At 42.5% G+C, this 23,793-nt stretch overlaps 2 protein-coding genes across 5 annotated transcripts in view; one reads left to right on the top strand and one right to left on the bottom strand.

The window, feature by feature from the left end:
* Nucleotides 1-20,509, top strand: part of LOC119453641 (oocyte zinc finger protein XlCOF6) — a 791,503-nt gene extending 770,994 nt beyond the window's left edge. Inside the window, exon 12 of the mRNA XM_049668312.1 lies at nt 17,914-20,509. Within this exon, the coding sequence (XP_049524269.1) occupies nt 17,914-18,098 (185 nt within the window). The 3' untranslated portion in view covers nt 18,099-20,509. The remainder of the gene's footprint in view (nt 1-17,913) is intronic.
* Nucleotides 1-23,793, bottom strand: part of LOC119453647 (zinc finger protein OZF-like) — a 204,964-nt gene that overhangs the window by 123,451 nt on the left and 57,720 nt on the right. The gene's annotated exons all lie outside the window — the stretch shown is intronic.

A 23,793-nucleotide genomic window follows, 5' to 3' on the forward strand; every position in this document is an offset into this window, starting at 1 on the left:
AGAATGTATGATAGCTTCTCCTACTGGTTGTACAGTGGGGAATTTTTCTTCATGTGTGTGACTGGTACATTCAGTTTATGTTCTGTGGGCATGAAAAAATGTGATCTGCTCTATTCATCTCACCTTTTTGTTGCCTTTTGGGTGTAGTAGTCATTTTCGATATTTTTTTTCTTAATACTCTGCTCATGTCATTGTCTTCGTGCATGGAAGCATTCCTTTACTGCACTTGAATGACCGGCCTTCACGACGAATTGAATCTTTTCTGGAGGACCATATCAATCACTGTGCTTGATGAGTGCATTGCTAATGTTTATACATATGGTTTCTTTTTGTTTGCACTTTAGTGATAACCTCCTTTGCAGTCGTTTGTTAATAAACAATCTTTCTCTTACTTTTATAGTCTCCTCGGCATTTTATTATCTTCGATGCTCCAATACAATATCAGTGAAGGCACTTCCAAGTATTATTGCTCATTGGCAGTGTACACCTTAGCTATGATAAATGCATCAGCAATTTAATATGCGAGCCAGTTCTTAAGATCCATGTGTGCTTTATTTTCCTATGTTGGTTCATCTAAGAAACTGAAAATTCTGGTTCCACTTCTGTTCCATCTTTTTCTGATACAGAGTTCAGACGAATGTTTGAATACCTTGAAAAGCCTTTAGTCTGAAAAGCACGTTTTCAAGCCCTTATATGTCTGCAAATTTTTACCGATCATTAAGGTATTTGAATTCTGATTCGGCAGCTCTGATTTGAATTCTGATATGTGCCTCCTCCTCGAGAGAGAGAAATTTACGCTTCTTTGTTGGCGTAGCCATTTCGACCAGACACACACCAAAGAGAAAACTGCAGCGATTGTGATGATCCCGCACTGTACCCGTGCAGTATCGCGTAGGAGTGTGATTCTAGCCACCCTAGCAGGATGACCACGTATGACTATGGACTGCAGTGGCTCAAATCGGTACTTTGAACTTGATTTCGTTCGCGAAAACCTTGTTCAAGTGAACATACGATCGTCACAGCTTTAAAGGGCCTTCTAATTTTACTACTCAGCAGTTCCAGTTTCAGTTCAATTTGAGTTTCGTTCTCGAAAAGTTCTTTCGTTGAAGCTGAAATATCGAATAAAACGCCTTCGTTATGAAGAGACTTTTTTTGTATTACTTTATATGGGCAGCTGACGCGGAAGTGGAAATCTTCGCTGTGGTGGAAATTTCATTGTAGCGGTGTTCATTGTAGGGGGATGCGACTGTACATACAATAAGCTGCATGAGCACGTAGACATAATTGTGCATCATGGTGGACAAGTGTGACTATATGCTGTCGTAAACTGCACTGTAAAGTCTTTTCAAAGGATATTCCAGCAGGGTATTATAAGGTGTTTCATTATGTGTCATCATGAGATTATGTCTGTTTATGAGACCATGTTTATGTGGTATTTCTTATTGAAGACAGAACAAACTTAGAAGTGCATAGTAAAACTTGCTGCTGGTCTAGTTGGTACATGATAACTAGTGTGAAAAAGACAGGCAATAACCACGGAAGGAAGACTAGAAAGGAAACTGCACATTTGGTATGTTCATGCAATAATGCTAGCCTAGCAGGGCCCTGAGCTAGACAAAAGAAAGCCACATAGGTGCCTGTGTATGTGCCTTTTTCTGTACTTTGCCACTTGGCACTTTGTTCATAACGTTTATCAAAGGCTGTGCATGTGGTATTGTGCCTTAATGCTAGCCAGACAAGTTAATTGTTGAAAACATCTTTGTTTTCCTCTTTCTCTACGTGCATGTGTGTCACTCGTATTGGAAAATAATACATTCGCACTCTTACTACACAAGATGTTTACAACTAGGGATATATGAGGTCTGTTCGAAAAGTATCCGACCTTTGGCCGATGAAAAAAAAAAAACTGGCATAACTGGAGCGTTGGAAACCTATTCACCCTCAATGTAGTCACCTTGGGACTCCACACACTTCTCCTAGCAGTGCTGCCATTGTTGGAACCATTCCGAGAAGGCCTCTTTCGGAATGGAGTTTAGCTCAGCTGTCGTTGCAGCCATAATGTCCTCTCTTCTTGTCTGAAATCGCGCTCCTTTCAATGGCCTCTTGATTTTGGGAAACAGCCAGAAGTCGCAGGGGGCCATATCAGGAGAGTAAGGAACATGTTGAACTTCAGGAGTCTGGTTTTTCACCAAAAAAAGTCTGAATCAAGTGTGAGAATTGTGCAGGAGCTTTGTCCTGATGGATGTGCCAATTTCCTGTTGACCACAACTCCTGTCTATTGTGCCGCACAGCATCACATAGACGACGGAGGACATCCCTGTAGTACTCTGTTGATTATTTGACTCTGTGGTGCGTACTCATGGTGTACCACACTGCGGGAGTCAAAGAAAGCAGTCAGCATCACTTTAACGTTGGTGCGCACTTGGCGGGCCTTCTTTGCTCTTGGTGACGTGGAATGCTTCCACTCTGATGACTGGGATTTGGTTTCGGGTCGTACCCGTACACCCATGACTCGTCACTAGTGATTATGGTGTTCGTGAAGTTGGGGTCACTGTTTGTAGAATCCAGCATGTCCTGTGAGACTTTATCACGAAGTTGCTTTTGCTGCACCGTGAGTAGCTTCGGCATGAATTTCGCCGCAACTCTCTTCATGGCTAAATCTTCGGTCACAATGGAATGTGCAGAAAAAGTGTTGATGCCCACCTCTTCCGCAATTTCTCGGATAGCCACGCGACGGTCCCGCATCACCACAGCGTTCACTTCGGCAATGACCTGGTCATTTCGGCATGTTGATGGCCGACGGGAGCATGGCTCGCTCTCCACCGATGTGCGGCCGTCTTTAAACCGGCTTTACCACTCCTTAATCTTTGTGCTGGTCATAGCATCGCCACCGAAAGCCATCTGATTCTTCCGAATGGTTTCCACTTGGCTGTCGCCCAGTTTCTGGCAAAATTTGATGCAGTAGCGCTGCTTCAGTCGCTCCATCGTTTTCCTTGCATAAAAAAACCGACGAAAGCACTGCGCACTACCTCACCCAAACGCTGTGTCCCTGCAACTGACGCTATCGGCACGCTGGATAAAATACGCTCATGCGCACGAGGGTTCAAGCTCTGCTGATGCAAGCGCGCTTGTTTCATATCCATCAGGTGTTCGAAAAAAAGAAATAAGGTCGGATACTTTTCTAACAGACCTCGTATGTTCTTGTTAGTGGCTTTATCTTCGTAAATTTTCTGGCACGTGTGTGACTGGTTCTTTCTGTGTTACTGTTTGTCGCATGATGTAACGTGATCTTGTTATGTTTCATCTGTCTTTTCTCCAAGTTCTAATACTGGTATTGGTACTTGGATATTTTTTTATTATATTCTGTTCAAGCTTTTTCATTGTCTTGGATGTTCCTTTGCAACAATGTAGAATCTAACTGCGATTAAGAATTTAGTCAGCACTATGTGTTTCACAGTGCGAAATTTATGGTTGTGTATAGGGAATGTGCGTTGGTAATTGTTGATATTTGAATGCTTGCACTAATAGCATCTAATCTTGTTTCCGTATCATTACAGTGAAATCTCGATGATACGATCACGGCTAATACGAATTTCCGGATGATACAAATTTTTATGTGGTCTCGGCCGAGCCCCATTACTTTGTAATGTGCTAGAGAACGGTTGTTACGAATCAATTTTCGACCCGCGTCGGTTGATACGAATAAACGCCACCCCACCGACGGCCATGAAAGACAACAGCGTGCAGTCACGCACTTTCTCTTTTGGTGCGGAGGCACGGACGCGGCGCCGGACAGCGCGGAGGCCGCGACTGGGCGTGAAGAGTTTGAAGCGGTGACGCTTTTGTTGCTTTTGTGCTTTTCCCTACGCAGGCATGGGGAAGCGCGGCCGCCGCAGCGAGCGAAGGTTCGTGCGGTCTATCACTTCAACGGAAACTGAGCGGCGTAAGCACAGCGCATACAAAGGTCAGAGCCGTGTGGAGATCGCTTTCAAGATACGGTGCGTGCGACAACCCCGACAGCCCGCACTGGCGCAAAGTACAAGAACGCATTTGTTAGCAGAGTAGAAGCCGCTCCCTCCCTCCCTCCCGCGCCGTCTTCCCGCTTTGCTCATTTCGCGTGGGAGTTACGTTTGCGCCCGGTTGCAAGATACGCATTTGGTGCCGTAGCACAGTGTCGCCCCCCCTTCCTCCCTCCCATACCCCCGCGGCCTTTCGCGCGACGGAAGTCGCGTTTGCTCGCCGCTGTGCGTTCGCTCTTCGCGAAGGCGCGCGTTCCCCACGCGTCTTCACTCGCACATACGGCGCGCGGCGACGATTTTATCGCCCTTGGACTCATGCTCCACTCATACTGAACGCCGCATCCGATGCTCCTCCTCCGCATCGCTCTCGTTGACTCGTTGATCTCCTCTTCCACCGGTGGGAGCACCTCGTTGAGAAGCGTGCTCGCTACCACCCTTGTCGGCGAAATTTTCCCGCGGAAGCCGCATTTTAACCGGTATTTCGTCTCACGCGGCTGCACTGTAAGCGGTATGCGTATACATGGAGTTCTATGGGAGGGTAAACGGGAGGCGGAAAAGGCCGCGTTGTGGCCAGTTCTGCACTATAAACAGTTGTGTTATAAGTGGTCTATACTGTAAATGCTTTTTACGTAGGTGTGCCTGAGTAAGTTCACCTCCGACTCTTTAATTTAGCTAGTTTTAATTGTGCTTCAATGATATGAATTTCGACTGATACGAATATTTTTCGTGACCCCGTGAGATTCGTATCATCGAGATTCCACTGTAACTCGTATTAATTGTGTTGCACGCTCCTAGAGAATGTAGTTAGTGGTGGCACTTGAAAACAGTTTCATTATTGCCATTGATTGCACTCATTAGGAAATGTTTATGAGGGATCTGTATTTTGATCGAGCCGAATGTTATGATGCATGTTCTTAGTTCATTCCTCCACTGATTCAACTACAGTACTAGAAGCCCTGTCGCCACAGATGTGGCACATTTCTCCTGTTATATTTGTATGAGGCCATATTTTGACTGAGCCATGCAATAATATATACACTGTACACAATGCCATCGTTACTACTGCCACCGTGAAACAAACCGAAGACCGGGGCGAGCGACCTGCATGGCCGTCAGTGGTACAAAGCGGCAATGGCTAGAATCGAGACAAAAATTCGGCCAGGTATGTGATACTTGTTGACAGTAGTGTAGCCAGTTAGGTGATACATGTTGACAGTATACGTAACCAATCATTGCTCTGCTGACCCAGAGGCAGGCGGCTGGTGCAGAGGCTGCGTGGTCTCTCGATGAGGTGGCTTCAACACGCTGGGTCAGCGCTCAGCCAAAGTGGGCTACATGGCTGTCACGACAACACACAATAAAGGCAGCTGATCAGATATTGGGGCATGTACACTGTTTTCTGCTTTAAATGGGAGGCCATACACTTTAGTCTACATATTCAGTTTGAATGGCGTGGGCAGTGCATGCCAGAGTGCGACAAGCGGAGCAGCTTGCCATTATATGGGGATGCGCACCCACCTCTTATGTCTCGGTCGTCAGCGTAGTGACTAATTGTTTCACATACTGTTGACAGATGTCGCATGCCCAGCCGTAGTCTCATTGCAGTTCCAGCCATTGCCACTTCATGGTGCGGATGGTCATGTAGGCCACTCGCTCTCGTGTTTGGCTTAAGTTTGATGGGGGTGGTACAAGTGGCTAGAGTATGTAGCAATCTTGTTTTCTATCCCTCAGAAAGGTTCTTTCAGAAAGGCACTTGTGTCAGCCTTTTATTGGAGAGTTTCTAAACACAAAATTCACTTCATAGCCTCTGTTCTTTTGTTTTAAACTCCAAGAATTAGCTGTGCTTTGCTTACTTTGTTTATACTGTGCAGTAACACATCTTTTTCGGTTAAAATAAGTATGGAAGCACAAGAGCTTTATAAGCCCAGTGGCCTATTTAGGTATTGTATGGAGCACCACAAGTATAGCTCATACAATTTATTTTATGCTGTGCACTACCTGTTGTGTTGCATTATGTTGCCTTGTAAATACAATTATATATTAAGGTACATTGCTAGTTGCATTCTCTACAATGGTCGTCTTCGTGGTGTACATCGATGGAGTGCATTGCTTGTTGTTTGGTAAGGTAGCTCTTGTATTGCGAGACTGCATTCCTGGTTTACCTTTTTGGAAATGTACGTCATCTTATTATTCAGCATTCATCATTGACCCACGTACTTGTTTCTTGGTTATTCATATATTTCAGGCTTAACAAAACAAACAGTGACACAATAAAACAACTTGGGTGATGACAATAAACAAGAGGAAATGCTGAAGCAGCATATGACCACAGTATGCAGAGATACGAATTTGTGCTTTGCTTTGTGTTTTAGGCATTAAGCACGTAGTAAATAGGTCAGATGATAAAATACCAGCATAAAACCACAAAATACTTGTAATAATGGTGCTGTTCTACCTAGGGCACCTGATCGCAATTCAAAACCTAATTTCCCGAACATTCTTGTTGTCTCGGGTGGTGCATTCTAAGAAAAGCTTTTGCTTTTGTAAGCTCAATGTAAAGGGGACACTGTACCGCGCATTTATATGTTTGCGTTGCGAACAACTATGTGATGTAGGAGGTTATCCTTGTCCAGGAGAAGTGGTTGTTTTGGCATTCTAATGGCAACCGCAGATGTGCCACTCTTCTACTCTTTCGATAATGGCAACATCAATTATATTGCAGTTGTTACTAGTAAGCACGCTGTAGTAAAGGACCCAAACTAAATGAGAACTTCAACATGGTCACATTGTGTAACACATGCAGGTAAGGTATACAGATATCCGTGCACCAAGTTTGTCATTTAGAAAGAAAATTTCTTAACTAGGTCACAGTGACAAATTTTCTTGCTGCACTGTGGCTCGTGTGCGTATTGTATTTATATGATTCTTATCAAGGATATCATGCAAACTTCTGTGCCATGGCAACGTGGAATGAAAAGCTTGTTTTATTTAGGTGAAGCGACAGGAGATGTAAGCAGTACACTCCTCCTCTCACTTCAATAACTTTAATTGTGCTAAGTTTTATTTTTTTAAGAAAGTATGTTTAGATTTTATCAACCTGTTCACTAAGCAATCACATATATAATGATATAATAATAATATATAATGAGCAATTGAGAACGGTCGACCAGTTGTGTTTGTCTTTTCTGAGATCACCCTCAAGAGTGATTGGATGAGCAAAAGGCTCAATATTAGCCCTAGCATCTGTGCATTCTGACTTTGGCACTTCGTAAGTGCAGTTTTGTTTTCATTGTGCAGGGGCAATTTATTTGTCCTCTGCTACAACTGCCGAGGATGAGAAGTCGCAGCAGGGACACCTCCACCGCTATGATTTCTGTGACTATGAAACTGGAAAACTATTCTGTCTTAAAACGCACACCATGGTCGACACAGGCGAGCGTTCATTTAAATGCCATTTGTGCCTGCAGAGCTTTTCACATAGATGCAACCTGAATGATCACTTGCGCATCCACTCAGGCGAGCGGCCATGTCAGTGCCCGTCGCGCCCTCAAACCTTTGTAAGTGGCAGCCATCTCAAGAGGCATTTGTGCATCCACGCAGGTACCGCTGTACCATCTGCTCCAGTTCGTTTGTGCGGGCTGATAACCTGGCTGAGGATATATATGAAAACACAGCAACCAGATCCGCAGATCCAGTAACCAACTAGCCCGCCTCACTGCTTTAACTGTTATCAATGATGCTCGGCTTCTGGCAAAACAGCAACGAGGTGTTTCTATTCCGCTTCTCTCTTATAATAATGAACCCATTAAAAAAAATTCCTTCCGTAAAGTGCTTCCCAGAGGGCTTTTCTTTACTTCCATTGTGGGTCGGGTTTGGAAGTTAACCAAAGATCAGTAGGCCGGTTGGCTTTGGGAGCCCACGGTAATACCACAAATGAGGCAGTGCAGGGTGACATGGGTTGGGCCTCTTTTGAAGTCGGAGAAGCACAGAGCAAAATTAGTTTTGAAGAAAGGCTCAGGAACATGGATGAAAATAAATGGGCGGCTAAAGTGCACAAGTATCTCTACATGAAAAGCATGGACACAGAATGGAGGAAGAGGTCAAGGAAGTTGGCAACCAAGTACAGGATAATCTAAACTGTAAATAGACAACCAGGAATCATCAGAAAGAAAGTGAGAGAAATAGAGACCGTGAATTGGATGCAAAGAATGGAAATAAAAAGGACAATGGAGATTTACAAGAATGAGAAGAAAGAAATTAGAAGGGAAAATTTGTACGATAACACAAAGGGCAGTGCCTTGCTATTTGAGGCTCGAGCCGGTTGCCTAAGGACGAAAACATATCGGAACAAATATTCGGAACTAGATGAGACATGTGTATGCTGCAGTAAAGATCCAGTGACCACTCAGCACATCCTAATGGAATGCGACGGGATCCACCCAGCGAGAACCGTAGGTAACGTGCAACTCCCAGAAGCACTTGGGTTTAAAGTGGAAGGAAACATCAACAGATCAGCCGTAGAGATAAGCAAGAGATGATTAGAGTACTGGTGGAAAAAAAGCAGGGAAAAGATGGATACGACCTGATCTCTTAAAATCATAGGTAGCGGTACAAGGTAAATTTTTGAAAAAGAATAATGAGAGGTATACAGAAATGCTAGATAAAGAACATGTATAGTATACCTGATTAAATCAAGCAGGCTAGTTGACTATTTGTCGCCGCCCCATTTCAAAGGGGATGCCAATAAATCATCATCATCATGTGGAAACAAAATTTAGGTGGGGCCTGGTGGAGGAATGTGAAAGAGCAATTTATAGTACATTATAAAAACCGAACTGCATGTTGCTTTTATTAAGTGTTAATCTTTCAGTGATAGGAAAGACCAGTGAGCTGAGGTAAGACAGTTTGTGGGTTCCTTGTTGTTTTGGATCTAAAATGTAACCTATTTCTTCGTCTTGCGGGCATTGCCTTTTCTGCATTGACCATTCCTTTGCTTTACACAATAATCGGAAACTGAGAAGTAAACAGAAATCCTGTCCCACGTTTGCATCCATTTGTCATTATCAAATTTTCAAAAAGCATTCAAACAATTCCAACTTGACTATGTACTTTTCATTTATTTCCCACTTGAAACTCAAGTAATCCGTGTAATGCTACACCATGTTATGAGAATTACCCTAGTGACGATGGACTGATACGGAGACAACTCAAACTGCAGTCCTCAGCGAAACTACCATGCAGTACCTTGTTCATTATGATGTTGATGACAGTTATTTCCGGATAATGCCAATAATGTTGCTTCCATCCAATATTTATCCGTCAAATTATATTGCCTTGGGACTCTGGCTTATTGAGATGTTTATTCTCTTCAGTTCTTTTGTGCTAAGGTGAAATTTTTTACAATGTAACGTTTCCTGCAGATGCTTCAATAATCTGCTGTTCTTCACCATTAAGGTATTACTTTAATTTATTGAGATGTTCTGTCATGCTATCTTGTGCTCCCTATATTTTTTTTGGACCACCAAGCTGCTTGTTACACTGCTAAGCAAGAGATTGCGGGTTCAAGTCTTGGCCACAATTCATTGGGGGGAAAAAAGGAGAAACGCTTATGAGCAACACATTAGCTGCAACATACAGCAACTCAGGTGGTCAAAAAGAATCTGGAGTATCTCACTGCTGCGTGCCTCATAATTATATGATGGTTTTGGCATGTAAAACGTTAGAGTTGAAATAATTCTAATCCTCTTTTATTCTTGCTACAACATGTTTCAGGACATTGTGGCAGTATGTTGAGTTTTATTGAAAAATACTGCATAAGGTTTCATAAGGTATTTTATGTAGAGCACAGATGTTGCTTTGTCATTAAGGAGTTTAGTGCTTGAAGCTGTGAAGAGTCAGTACTGAGCCTCTCTCATGCTTTGAGTGATCCCTACACATCAAGAGGCGAACAAGGCATTTCATATTGAGCTGCCATCGTTAAGATAGCGACTTTCTTTTGATAAAGGCAGTCCATTTAAGTATTGGCCAGTATGAGAAGTTAATCCTTTGAAATAATTTCGTTTTAGACTTTCTGGGCTTACATGTGTTGCACCTTTTGATGAAGTATGTTATTTACTCATTGCCATTGTGTAGCGCTTGAGGATTTTGCGACAGGTTTTTTTAGTGGCGGTAGCTTTGTGGATCTTTCTTCGTCTGTGAAGGTGAAGCATTTCGTCCTTCTGTGGGCGTGATAAGGTACTTTTTCTTTTAATCTCACATATTTATTGCTTGCTGCATCTTATGCATAAAGCGTATACATAAAACTCCTTGGAAGACTTTTTTTTTTTTCTTAATACTATTTTTGAGCCTTGTCATTGTCTTGTTGCATGTGAGCATTTTTTTACAGCAAAAGAATGAACGCTCTTCACAAAGAATACACCGTCTTTCTGGAGGATGATATAAATCACTGTGCGTGGCGAGTGCACAGTTAATGTTGCTAATATTTTTTCGTTTTGCTTGCACTTATTGCAGTAACCTCCGACTTGGTTATTAGCAATAAAAAAATATTTCTCCTAGCTTTGCTCTCTGTAACATTTTGCTATTTTGTGTGCCCTTTACAGCTTCAGTGTTGCCACACTGACAACTTTACTAAATTTTTAATGCGAACCATTATATAGGAAGCTGAAGGATCACCTGTGCATTCACATGGGCAAGTGATCATACCGCTAGATTGTTCACTTGGGCAGAAGTATGAAAATGCAGAACTGTGATACTGCTGGAGTAGGTCATTGGGCATGAAAATGTTCCATATGCGTTAAATGCAATCCGAATAGGGAATCCACATACCTATTATGTTCTTGTGCATCTGGAAGCACAAGTGTCACCATATCCTTTATTGTATTGAGCTGTTGATTTACTACAAGGCATGCTTCAGCATAATGTAGCAAGTTATAGGGACATTTCAGTGCGTAACTGTTACCATATTAATGTGGTATTCCTTTATGCGAAAGCTCAACAAAGCTATTCCATCAGCTATTCCTTCAGTAAACCAGTGTGTGTAGCAAAGTGCTCAGTCATGAAAAATTGTGATTGTGATGTCTCACTGAAACGTGTCGGTGTTCTCCAAATGAACTGCTGCCTGTTTAATCAATTACTTCTGAAATCATTAATGTTTACAGTGCAAAAAAAAACAAAAACGGAATTGCGTGTTGTCTTTCTAACCTTTTGGTGTCTGCACTTGTTGGAAAGTCTTGTTTGTTGAGGTTCATAATTATGTGGATTCCTTCTGTTTGACCTGACAGGACTTTTAACCCTTTCGGTGACAGTTTCTTTCAGAGGTGATGCACCAGCAGGGTCAAGTTTTAACAGCGGAGCTGTTTAAGCTGGCCATAAGTCCGTTACGCGTTAACAGAAAATGTGGGCTGGTCCTGGTGGTTGTGCAGACAGGGTCCAAGAGCATTGGCAGATACCCCTGTGAACTAGTGAAGCTGAGCCTGGCTAAGTCTAGCTAAGCATGGTTGGGACTACTTAAGCTTAGCCATCGATAGCCAATCAATAGGTAATCGATAAATAATCAATAAATTTGGGAAAATGCTGTTGATGACTTGGTAGCACTTAGCCTAGCCTAAATACGTGGCCAATACCTTGCAATAGCCAATTGACAGCCAATCAATAGCTGATCGATCAGTAATCAACAAATTCTGGAAAATACTGGGGATGAATTAATTAGTAGTGCTTAGCCTAGCCCAAAAGCCAGGACTAGCTAGGTGCCCATCAGCTCCGCTGTCTCTTTAGCATTGCGCCTCCAGTGCAAGCTACGCTTTTTAGTTTCTTAGATATTGTAAGACGAACACACCGGTATATTTCTGGTTATGTTGAAGGGCAGGACTGACACGGATAATGACAAATGCTCTCTTGGTGTGGTCCTAATATTCCTATGTAACGTCAGTGACGGTGGGACTGACGTTACACATGACGTTACACGGTGGCAGTGCGTCAGGATTGCTGAAAGGAATGAGTGATGAACATGAACTGTGTGGGTGCACTCGAAGAAGCCCTTTCCTCATTGTTTTCTTGCCATGTTTTAATGCGTTAACATTCTCACCTTTGGGGGGCCAACCATCTGTCTATATATGTATGTTTCTATCTAATCATTTTCCCGTGTACCTGCTTCACTGGGTAGTCCATGGACGAATGGGTTAGTGCATCAGTATGCTGCACTAAGGGAACAGGGTTTAAAACCATTACAAATTTTTTCTTCGCTGCTGTGTAGTATGTGTATGCCTGTATGTTATTATCGAAGAAATGGAAATTTTGTCATCTCCATGACAACTGACTGAAAACCTTGGCTGAGGTGGCAGCTCATGATATCACTGTACTCCACGTCCTTCGACTTAAATAGATTTTATAGCTGAAAACTTTTATTTGTTAAAAAAGGTTCACATTTTAGAACACTGGTCATTGGGCGATCATGTGATGTAAATATATTGAGAAATCCGACAGGTCGACCAGCTGTGCTTTGATGTTTTCTGAGATTCCCCTCGAGATACTGGACTAGCGAAATGATGCATTATTAGCACTAGCATCTGTGTGTTCGGATTTTGGCATTTCATAATTGCAGTTTTGTTTTCAATATGCAGGATCAAGGCATCCATCCTCTACTACAACTACCGAAGATGAGTCACAGCAGAGATACCTCCACCTCTGTGACTTTGAGACTGAAAAACTGGGAAACTGTTCTGTCTGAAAACGCACATCAGGGTCCACATAGGCGACCAGCCATCTCGATGCCCCTCGTGCCCTCAGACTTCTTGATCATATATCACTGCACCATCTGTTACAAGTTCTTTGTGTTGGCCAATCACTTGCAGTAACTTTATGGAAACGCTGCACCACAGTGCCTCGGAGTAGGCAGCAGTAAGGTTGATGTACTTATTTAGGGGCGTGCGAATAGTGATATTGAGACCAAATCAAATACGAATCCAATAATGGCAGAAGCAAATCAAAGTGAATGTGGAATACTTTTCGAGTAGCTTTAGAATGCTGAACAACCGTTTTCACAATTACTATAAAACGATGTTCATATCCCTGTATTTAAGGTTAGCAAGTTTGTCACTACATAGTATGTTATGAAGCGTTGTTTAATAAAAGCACAAATGGTGCATTTGAATTAAAGTAGTAGTTTGTTCGCATGCAAAGGGTTCTTAAGAGTGCAAATGACTGCGGTACAGCCTGTAAAGTATGGCTGCCTAGGTACTGTAGCCTGCTCCACTACACAAGTTCTCGGTTCTCAAGCAAAGGTGAAAAATTTACCGCATTTTTTCTCAATTTTATTTTTATTTGGATGCAGTTAACCTTTTGAACTATTATGGAATGGCATTAAAAGGTTAAAAGGACAGGAAACCCATCCATTACCCCTGGTCAATGAACAAGGAAACAGCTAGGAAGACCAGGCCAACATTCTCGATTCGACCGGGTGTCTAGCTCGATCCAGTATTCCGAATAATTTCTTAAACACGGACAAATAGCTGAACGCAAAGTACTCGACTAAGTGCACACAAAATTACCCTTATAAGTTTCCTTTTAGTATCACCGAGTTAACAGCTTCCTTGAACTCTGCACCAGGAGCTGACAGAATTGTGCACGACATGATTTTAAAAACCTCCACACAGACACACAAAGGACACTCCTTGTACGTTTTAATAAAATTTGTACTGCCGGGTACCTTCCATCTGCATGCAAGGAAAACATTGTCATTCCGATTTTGAAACGGGGTAAGCACCCCTCATTATTACAAGTAACCATCCAATAGCCCTCACAAGTTGTATCTGCAAACTCTTGCCATCTAGTTCTTTATTTCTGGCTTGCTGTGTATTGTATGATGACATTATAGTAGCATGAGGGAACTTTTTTAAATTATATTAATCATATATAGTGTGCAAATTTTTATCAGGTATTGTATGTACAGCCTTTTTCACAAGAAATGAAGCCAATAGGAGCACAAGCGCTGCTTTGTCGTTGATGAATTCTTTGTGCTGGAATGCTGTGATGATTTGAGTACTCTTTGATGCTTTGACAAACACAGCAGGAAGCCTACTAGACATTTCTTCTTCAGATGTCATGAAGAACATAATGGCTTTTACTTTTGAAAAAGCCTGTGCAATAAGTGTTATGCAATGTGGCCGGCGTAAGATGTTCATTTTTGACGACACTGTTGTTCCCCGCTTTCTCTACCTACGTGGGGTATCACTAGAGGATGAAAAATGCTGCAGTCTCATCCCCACTATCTAGTATTTGAAGAATGTGTGATGGCTTTCTTTAGTTTTCTTTTTTTAAGCTGGTTTCTTCCATATTATTTCTAGGTACATGATAAGATGTTGTCTTTTCTATTCATCTCGCAAACCTCGCCATGGTGGCTTAGCTGCTATTGTGTTGCGCTGCTAAGCACGAGGTCATGGGATCAAAAGTCGGCCGTGGCAGCCACATTTTGATCGAGGCGAAATGTGAAAATGCCGGTGTGCTGTGCATTGGATGCACATCAAAGGGAAACTATATTGAAATATTCTCATTTTCAAGTGGTATTGACACTCCTATCACCGGTAGGGTGGTTCAGTTGGATTAGAAAGTCATCACTAACTTTAAATAGCCGATAAGCGAAGTATCGAAACTGAAACGGGTAGTTGCTTCGTTTGACGTCTGCGATGAGTTGATGATTGTGGATCCTACATTGCCATAATGTAAACACGCGTGGTGCTTACACCAAAAAAGCGGAGCTGGCGATGTCTTCTGACCACACGGGGAGCTTTTCCATCTCTTTCAAACTAGATAGTGGCGATTCAACGACGACTTCAGCGACGACATGAGCGCTGAAGGATTGCCGTTTGCTTTTGACCTTCCACGTGATGCAGCTAACATGCCCCGAGCTCTATGCATTGTGCTGCGGCAAGATGACGAGAAGCACCGGTTTTTAGTCTTTAAAAACGATGATTGTCGGCCGTCGTCTTGTTGAAAGAGGAGCAGCTTCGTCGCTTCTGGGTGAGGTGACGGTGTAGCCTCTGACATCAGAAACACTAGGTGGCCAGTAAAAATTCATACATTTGTTGGCATGAGTCGGTAACATGCTGCTGATTTTTAAAATTCATTTTTGGGAATACTAAATGACATGCAGTCACATCGCTTGACACAGATAATCAGGGTGCGACAAAGCAAATATATTCTACATTTTATTAATGTCAGTGGACATAAATCACCGGAGTTTGCCTTTACAGATCCCCAGGTGGTCAAAATTAATCCACAGTCCCCTACTACGGCGCACCTCATAATCAGCTTGTGGTTTTGGGAAATAAAACCGTACAATTCAATTATCATAGAATCACATATTTATTACTTGTTGGATCTAATAGGTGTACTCATTTTTTGGAGCCCTCTTTCTTGTGGCTCTGTTCAAGACGTGTCATTGTCTTGCACGTAAACATTCGTTTACAGTAATTGAATGATCTGTATTCATTATGAATTGACTGTTTTCGAGCATTATATAATTTTTGAAGCTTAGTGATTGTAATTATTGTTTATGTGTTTTCTGCTTGCTTGCGCTCGTATACAAATAGGCTTCTTTGCAATTTGTTAAAAACCCAATCCCCTCTTTATACCACTATATTTTGCATTTCATTGTGTTTTGTGCTCCAGAGAAGTTAAGTGATAGCACTTGGAAGTTCATTTATTTTTGCCATTGAGTGCACTTTTTATGAGGTATTCAACAGCATTCAACATTGAGCAGAGTTTCCTACTTCATTCTTCCTTTCGTTCAATTGTGGAAGCAGAAGTTCTTTCACCGGTGAGCCATGTTTCTCCAGCAATATTTGTATAAAGTTGTATTTTGACAGCCATGCAATGATAAATACACTGGACACAATGTTATTGTGCATGCTGGTAGAGTACGGGCCAGTCCTGTTTTCTATATCTCAAAAGATTCTCCAGAATCGCCTTTGTGTTGTTGAAAGAGCACCTTCGTTGCTTCTGGACGAGGTGACGGTGTAACCTCTGACATCACAAACACAAGGCGGCCAGTAAAAAGTCATACAGCAATTAGAGAGTTCCTAAAAACTAAAATAACTTCATAGCATGTGTTCTCTTGTTCTAATCTTGAATAATTACCTGTGCGTTGCTTACTATGTTTATACCATGCAATAATGCACCTGTTTGGGTAAGACAAACATGAGAGCATATGAGCACTTAAGCACAGTGGCCCGTTAAGATACGGTAAGAAGTAGTAGACACCTTACACAATTTATTTGATGCTATGCAATATCTGTTGTTTTCTATTTCTTAGTGTGGTAGAAGCAATAGTTTCCTATGGTGCATTGTTAGTTGCATTCTTCACAGTAGACATGACTGTGGAATGCATTGATGGAGTGCATTGCTTATTCTTTGTTGAGGTAGCTGTTACATTGTGAGACAACGTGCCTGGTTTACCTTGTCTACTGTTTAAATAATTTCACCTGCACTTATATTGAAAGTGTTACCGGTGCATTGGCTGTGGTAAAAAGAACAAACTTTAATGAGAAGGCCAACATGATCACAATGGGTAACAATGGGTACACTATGGTGTACAAATGTCTGGGCATCAAGTAAGTCATTTCAAGAGAATGTATCCTAAATGGCTGACAATTACATAAATTTATATCTGCACTGTTTTGCATGCAGTATTCTTTGTGATAAATTAAGCATTGTGATAGCATTAAGCTTTCAGTACAGCGTGAAAAATTTCCATAATACAAAACTTTTTTTCTTTTTTTTTTTGTGAAAGTATGTTTGCATTTCACAAACCTGGCCATTAAAGAATTGCATATTCCCTCCTTAGTGCTGTGTGCACACCAAGATAGTGCATGAAAAGCAAAAGCAATGATGAAAATAATATTTAAAACATGTTGCGTACACCATGATAAGCCTCTGGTTGGCCCTGTGCTGCAAGTTTGAATATTAGGTAGAATGTTCCAAGTGTGAGGTGCAAAGTGTTTTAGTAAAATGACTTGGGTAGAAGACAGCTGGGTGCTTGCTTTCAATGGCAGTATGCCATGTAGTGCGGGCCTGCTTTTTTGACTGTTTTTGACAATGTTTTTGACCAGGCATATTTTTGAAGTAGCTAGTAGGTGCTTTCCAAATATGCTGTACCTGAAATAGCTGATGTTTCCATACCTGAGCTGCCTGTAGAGAGTTCTCTTATGTAGTCCACATTCTATACACTTGATTACATTGGGTGAATTGAAAATTTTCAAACCAATAATTCCCTAGTTTTACGTTTTTTCATGATCGTGAAGATGCAATAAATGTGCTGAAACTCAATTTCCAGTGCAGAATATTAATTGGTGCCTGAAGGGAATATGAATATTGCGGAACAGTGGTTTGTTTGACAATTTTTTTAGATTACCCTCAAGAACTACAGGACTAAGAAAAAGCTCATCATTAGCATTAGAGCCTGTGTGTTCTGATTGTGGCATTTCTTAAATGCAATTTAGTTTTCACTGTGCAGGATCAAAGCATTCATCCTGCCCATCAACTACTGAGGATGACAAGTCACAGCAAGTGAACCTCCACCGCTGTGATAGCTGCGAATATGAAACTGGAACACTGACCAATCTGAAAACACACATCAGGCTCCACATAAAGGAGCGGCCATTTCAATGCCATTTGTGCCCTCAGAGCTTCTCAGCAAGATTTATCCTGATAAGGCATTTGCGCATGCACTCAGGCGAGAAGCCATTTCAGTGCCCTTCGTGCTCTCTGAGCTTCTCGCAAAAGTGTCATCTTAACACACACCTGCGTGTCCACACTGGTGAGAGGCCGTTTAAATGTGATTTGTGCCCTAAGAGCTTTGCACACAGATACAACCTGAATGTTCATTTGCGCATACACTCAGGAGAGCGACCATATCAGTGCCCCTCATGCCCTCAGACTTTTGTGCAGAGGAGCTACTTGAAGGTACACCTACGCATGCACTCAGGCGAGCGCCCATACCGCTGCACCATCTGCTCCAAGTCCTTTTTCCGGGCTTATCACTTGAAGGGACATATGAAAACACAGCACCATGACAACCCTGAGTAAGTCACCAGCCCTGTAGGTGTGCGTTATGTATCAAGCAGAGTCTAAAGTTATGAATCTACATACCTGCGCAGTATGCTGCATGGCATTCTGGCGCATCAGGAAGAAAGTGTTGATGTGGACTTCACAAGATGTTTCAGCATAATCTAACAAGTTGCAGGGAGAGTGGGCTGATATTGCCTTCATTACACCAACCATATTCCTGCGGTATCCCTTCATGTGCAGGCATAACAAATTAAGAAGCGATCATCCCTCAACTTTGGCTTCAAAACATTGCCGTTTCCAGTGAGATAGTCGGGATACATTCGGACTGTTAGGCCAGTCATTGGGACTTGGTCTGCTCCGAATATATTGCTGCCTAAATGAACACTTGTAAGTTAAATGGTCCCTCACCAGGTTTGGGCATTTCTAACAAACAAGCATGATGCATTGGATGCGCAATGACAAGCGAACTGTGAAATCATTCCGCAGCACTAAGACAACTCAAATTTTAAATGAACGCCTGTGTGCCTTTCCTCTGGCGGGGGCCCCACATTTAGGTGGGGAATCAAGGTCACACACATAAAGTCCTCACAAGTTGCAGTCAACGTCCGATTGTTTGGACTTTGTAGGGACTGCAAAAATGTCCAAAAAATTGTGTAGTCTGAAAAAACAAATCTATGGCTTTTGCAGCACTGAAGGGCTCAAATTTCCACGGAGACGTCCGAAATTGCTCTGAAGTCCTGCCAGTGCACTTATTTAGTGTATCGGTGCCCGTACTGTGACAGGAAATGGCGGGTGTGTGTGCACATGTTTTTATATGTATTTCTTTTTTTTCCTGTCTTGAAATAAGAGGTAGTCTGCGTAATTTCACTGTGCTATGGGGTTCACCTTAGTGAAGGTGTAATAACAGAAAAACTTGATTTTAAAATATGATCCTCTGCATCAATACAAAATAGCATCTTGTTCATAGCAATGCTTATTCCACGCAATCCATTTGTATATATCAAAGTACATTAAGTTGCTCTCAAGCTGATGAACCATTCATTCCATCCTTTCAACCATCCTTCCAACCAATCCATTCATTCAAACTGTCGTGGTCTCTAGTCACTTTTTTTTTCTTGCTTGTCGATTGTGTGAGGACATAGTAGCATCAAGCGGACCTTTATTGAGTTTCATAAGCTATATGATGTACATCCTATGCTAAACGAAATGAAGACTGTAGGAGCCCGAATGCTACTTTCTCATTAGGTCTCATTAGGAGGACTGTTAGGCGCTAGTACTTTGACATTTTGACCAATGCAGGTGTGGGCAAACAAGGCATGTCATAATCGGCTCCCATCTATAACATAGTGTTTCTTTTTGACAAATTTAGTATTGTACCTTGTGGCTGGTGTGCGAAGTTCATTATTGGCAACACCTTTGTTCCCTACTTTCTCTGCCTGCATGTGTATCACTAGTACTAGATAAGAAATGCTATATTCACATCCCCGTTATGTAGGACTTGTAGAATGTGTGAGAGCTTTTGTTTGTGGTTGTACATTTGTGATTTTTTTTTTCATGTGTTCTGTGGGTATCAAAGGGGGGATGTGTTTCAATCGCATTTTTATTGCCAGTTGGATATAGTGATCTTTTGTTTGGAATTTTTTTTCTCTTTATAGTTTGAGCCCTGACATTGTCTTTCTGCACGTAAGCCTTCCTTTACAGCAGTTCAATGATTTGCCTTCACTAATAATTGACACTGTCTTTTCTGGAGTATTATATCATTGATGAGTGCATCACTAAATTTTTTTATATGGTTTCTTTTTGCTTGCACTTAGTCACGACCTCCGTTGCAACTGTTTGTTAATAAATATAATCTAACTGTTTCTTATTTTTATAGTCAGCATGTTATTCTCTTCGATGGTCCAAGAGAATATCAGTGTTAGCACTTGCAAGATTTATTTCTTATTGCCATTGAATGCATTTGCTATGACAGATGTTCATCAGCACTTCAATGCATGAGCCAGTTCTTAAGATCCACGTGTGTTTTCTTTTTTCATTTCTACATTGGCTCATCTAAGACACTCGCAATTCTGGCACTACTGCTGTTATATCATTCTCTCATACAGAGTTCAAACGAATGTTTTGAGTGAACTTAGTCTGAAAAGCACATTTTCAAGACCTTGGATGTGTTGTAATTTTTACGGGTCATTAAAATTCTTGAATTTTGTGTAAACAGTTGTCGAATGAATATGTAGACTTTGAGAAACTCCCCAAAAATATATATGTCAGGACTATGAAAAACTATTGGTATGTTTATTCTGCAAGTGACTTTAAAAGCTTTTCGTTTCATTTCCATGCATACATATCCTAGTGCCCGACACGGCAGTATGTATTTTGCCCAATGCCAAGAGAATAACATAGCGCCAAGAGAGCATACCTCGGCTGCGAGAGGCTATGGGTTTGATTCACACCGCCGCCGGGCACCCACTGGTTCAAATGGGTACAAGCGTACCCCGGCCTGGCGTTCGGCTTCCTTCAGGGGTTACACACTTGGGAAAGGAGCCTGCGCCCTGAATTCCCGTCGAAACCCTCATGAGCACAGAAAACAAGTGATGTCTGGGCCGCTCCCATGGTGGCCATTTCCCATGTGGCGCCCCAAGCACCTATTGTGGTGGGGACGCCTTCGGGTTGAGGTCAAACACCCCTTTCCAAGCGTTGAGGTCCCATAATGGCCGAGCACCAGGCCGAGAGCGCACTTGTACCTATTTTGCCGGTAGGTACCCGGCGGCAGCACTTGCCTCCCACAGGAAATATGCACTGGAAATATAGCACCAAATCCTGATTCGATGGCTGTGTAGTGAGTGGCATGTCATGCTCACAGTTAACATGTGATGGCTCTCAGACACTTGGGGAATGGTCTCCTTGTAGCCAGAGTGACAGAAATTTATAACCCCGTACTGTACCTGGAAATCGTCGGTGACCATCTTGCTATACAATGCAATAAATGGGACCATCAAAGGGACTCTGGAGTCATTTTCTCAAAATTTTTTTTGCGCGCAAATAAACAGGGACGAAGAAAAGGAGACACAAGGACGAGCGCTTAAGCGCTCGTCCTTGTGTCTCCTTTTCTTCGTCCCTGTTTATTTGCGCGCAAAAATTTTGAGAAAATGAATCTGTTCCAACTAGGCCGACTCGCAGCTAGGACTCTGGAGATACCAAAATACACAGTGCTTTCCTAGCTCTTTTGTAAATGCGAGTTCGAGATGGAGTTTGAAACGAGTTCAGTCAGCTGGCACTTGTTTTTGCCTGACCTCTTGTAGAACAACACGGTATATATCGAGCTTTTTTATCTGTAAGCGCGAGCAGGTAAGCGTGGAAGGCTCACGATTACTGTTCAGAAACTAAAGTTTGTTGTTTGAAAGTTGAATATTTCGTCTTGTGTGCACATTAAAAGTTAATTTCTGTGTTTAAAATAACTGTTTATATAAAATGATTAAGTAGAACATGGTCCTTGAAAGTTTTTTCAAATGGGCACATGTGTCTCATCCAAGCCAGCATGAACACTGGTGTAATATTTGTATGCAGTCTAATTTTCGCTCAAGCATGCAAACCGTATCAACTCTGCAAAACATTATTGTACAAGCAGCTAGAGTCCATTATTTCAATTACCAGAAAGGATCCCGAATTGCACTTGTGCCAGCATTGTCATCTCAGTGTCATATTATCATCTTCATTCCAGTTTCATCATTCCATTGTCATCATTGTCATATCAGAGTCATCCCATTGTTGTCCACCCTTCAGCCTTGCACTCCTCTTTCGCAGCAGCTACTGCGAAAATTGTTTTGGTCAGCTCATGTCAGCAGTTCCTACTACCTCCGCCCTGGGTCCTCAAATGTGCTGACTGATAAAAATTCAAGGAACTTAACTGCCTGGCAGCACTTTCTCTAGAAGAGTTGCCATGGAACAGCAGGGGCAAGTACAATCCTTGCCCCAATCCTTGCATGGGCCCTGAAGCAAAGGTTGTATTGTTGTCAACACCGCTCGGAGACGCCGCTCTTCACAACTTGTCAACTGTAAAAAGAGTCTTCAGTTATCACCTTGTTCATTTGATAAACAAACTTAATGAATTGGCAAGTTTCCACTGTTGCATCCAAGGGCCCGGTTATACGGTCAATATATTTTTCTCTGCACTGCATACAGTGGTCAAATGCTGCCACTACTACTCATCTAAAGTATAGGAAAGGCTTGTACAAATGCGTATCATGTGGTGCATAACAGGGTTCCAGAAAATGAGCTTGTTACAGGGTAAATCAAGGTTTATAAATAAACAGGGGGCCACTTTGAGTGTAAAGAGCGTGTATTGTAAGTCTCTACACTTGCAAATGTTTTAAAAAAGACATCTGTTCCCGAAGCCTATATGCTTTCATAACCAGCTGTCCTTGTAATTGCATTTAATCTGACCATCAGAAGTTCTGAATGAAACTCTTGGTAGTACCTACATTACTAGAATTATTTTTCCTATGCTATCTTGGATATGCCAAGGGATACCCATCTCTATTGATACCTGTGATGAGTGAAGTGCTTGCACGGATACAATATGTGGTGCAGTAAAGAATAAAAAATTAGAAGACACTTTGTCGAGACTAATGTGTGAAACGGTGGAAGCCTGACACCATTGCCTGTTAAGGTGTATGTTAAAGTAGTTTGTGGCCGCCTGGAACTGTTGCAACGCCGTTTGTGGATCAGGAGGACACGCGTCTTCCATGGCGGTGCTATGCCAGCTATGCGCACTGCAGGCGTCAGGGCATGAGTGGAGCAGACAACAAAACGAATAGGCAAGCAGGCGCCGTTGCTATAGCAACTGTAGCAACGACGAAGAAATGACAGACCCGCGCGGCGCCGAACCACCCCGACACCCGCACTTGACGACAGTGATGTCACGCACGCGAAACAATCGGGAGGCGCACACCTGCGCCTAGCGACAGTGACGTCACGACACAGAGGAGACCAGTCAGGTGGCCGGAAAGCTGTGAGTTTCTGCTAACGGCAGATGACCTTGACAATGAGCCATTAAGGGCTTCCGCCTTAAAAGATGACAACAAAGAGTGCTTTCGCAGACGTAATAAGTGCTGTGCCTATAGAAAGCGGTGACTACGAAGAAAAGACGTGCAAGCACGAGGATAACATGGCACAAGTAGGAAATAAAAGAAATGGGAACCAATTACAGATGTCTATAAAGCCCCAGCAATCCTTTTGGGCAAACTTTCGAAGTTCGAAAGAACCAATCGTGGGGACAGACTAGGCCCAAAGAGAAGAAAAATATTATGCAAGTTGTACAACGAGGCGGAGTTCCAGGAAGCGACGCAGGTAGAATGGTCGATCACCGGACCGGGAAATGGAATCGATCCACCAGGGCTTCACTCAACCGGGGCAACCTGTTCCTGTGTTTTGTGACTTTGCTAGGCCACAGAATTCTACCATGAGGCCTGTGGACGCCAGTGCCTGTAGGCGGAACGTGAACGCGTCTCCTAAACTCGAGATTACGCAATCTCCAGTAATAAACGCCCGGGAAGATAGCGCACATGATGCCACGAAATCTCGGAATGCCCATGCACTCTACATGTGGCAGACTACCTCTAAAACAGGGCACGCGAGCCAAGTAATGTTGGCGCGAGCTGCGTATGCTCTCAGCCGCGTTGACAGCCATGCACAGCCACGGCCACGCTAGTAAAGG

This window comes from Dermacentor silvarum, chromosome 5 (genome assembly GCF_013339745.2).
Source record: "Dermacentor silvarum isolate Dsil-2018 chromosome 5, BIME_Dsil_1.4, whole genome shotgun sequence".
Classification (NCBI taxonomy): domain Eukaryota; kingdom Metazoa; phylum Arthropoda; class Arachnida; order Ixodida; family Ixodidae; genus Dermacentor; species Dermacentor silvarum.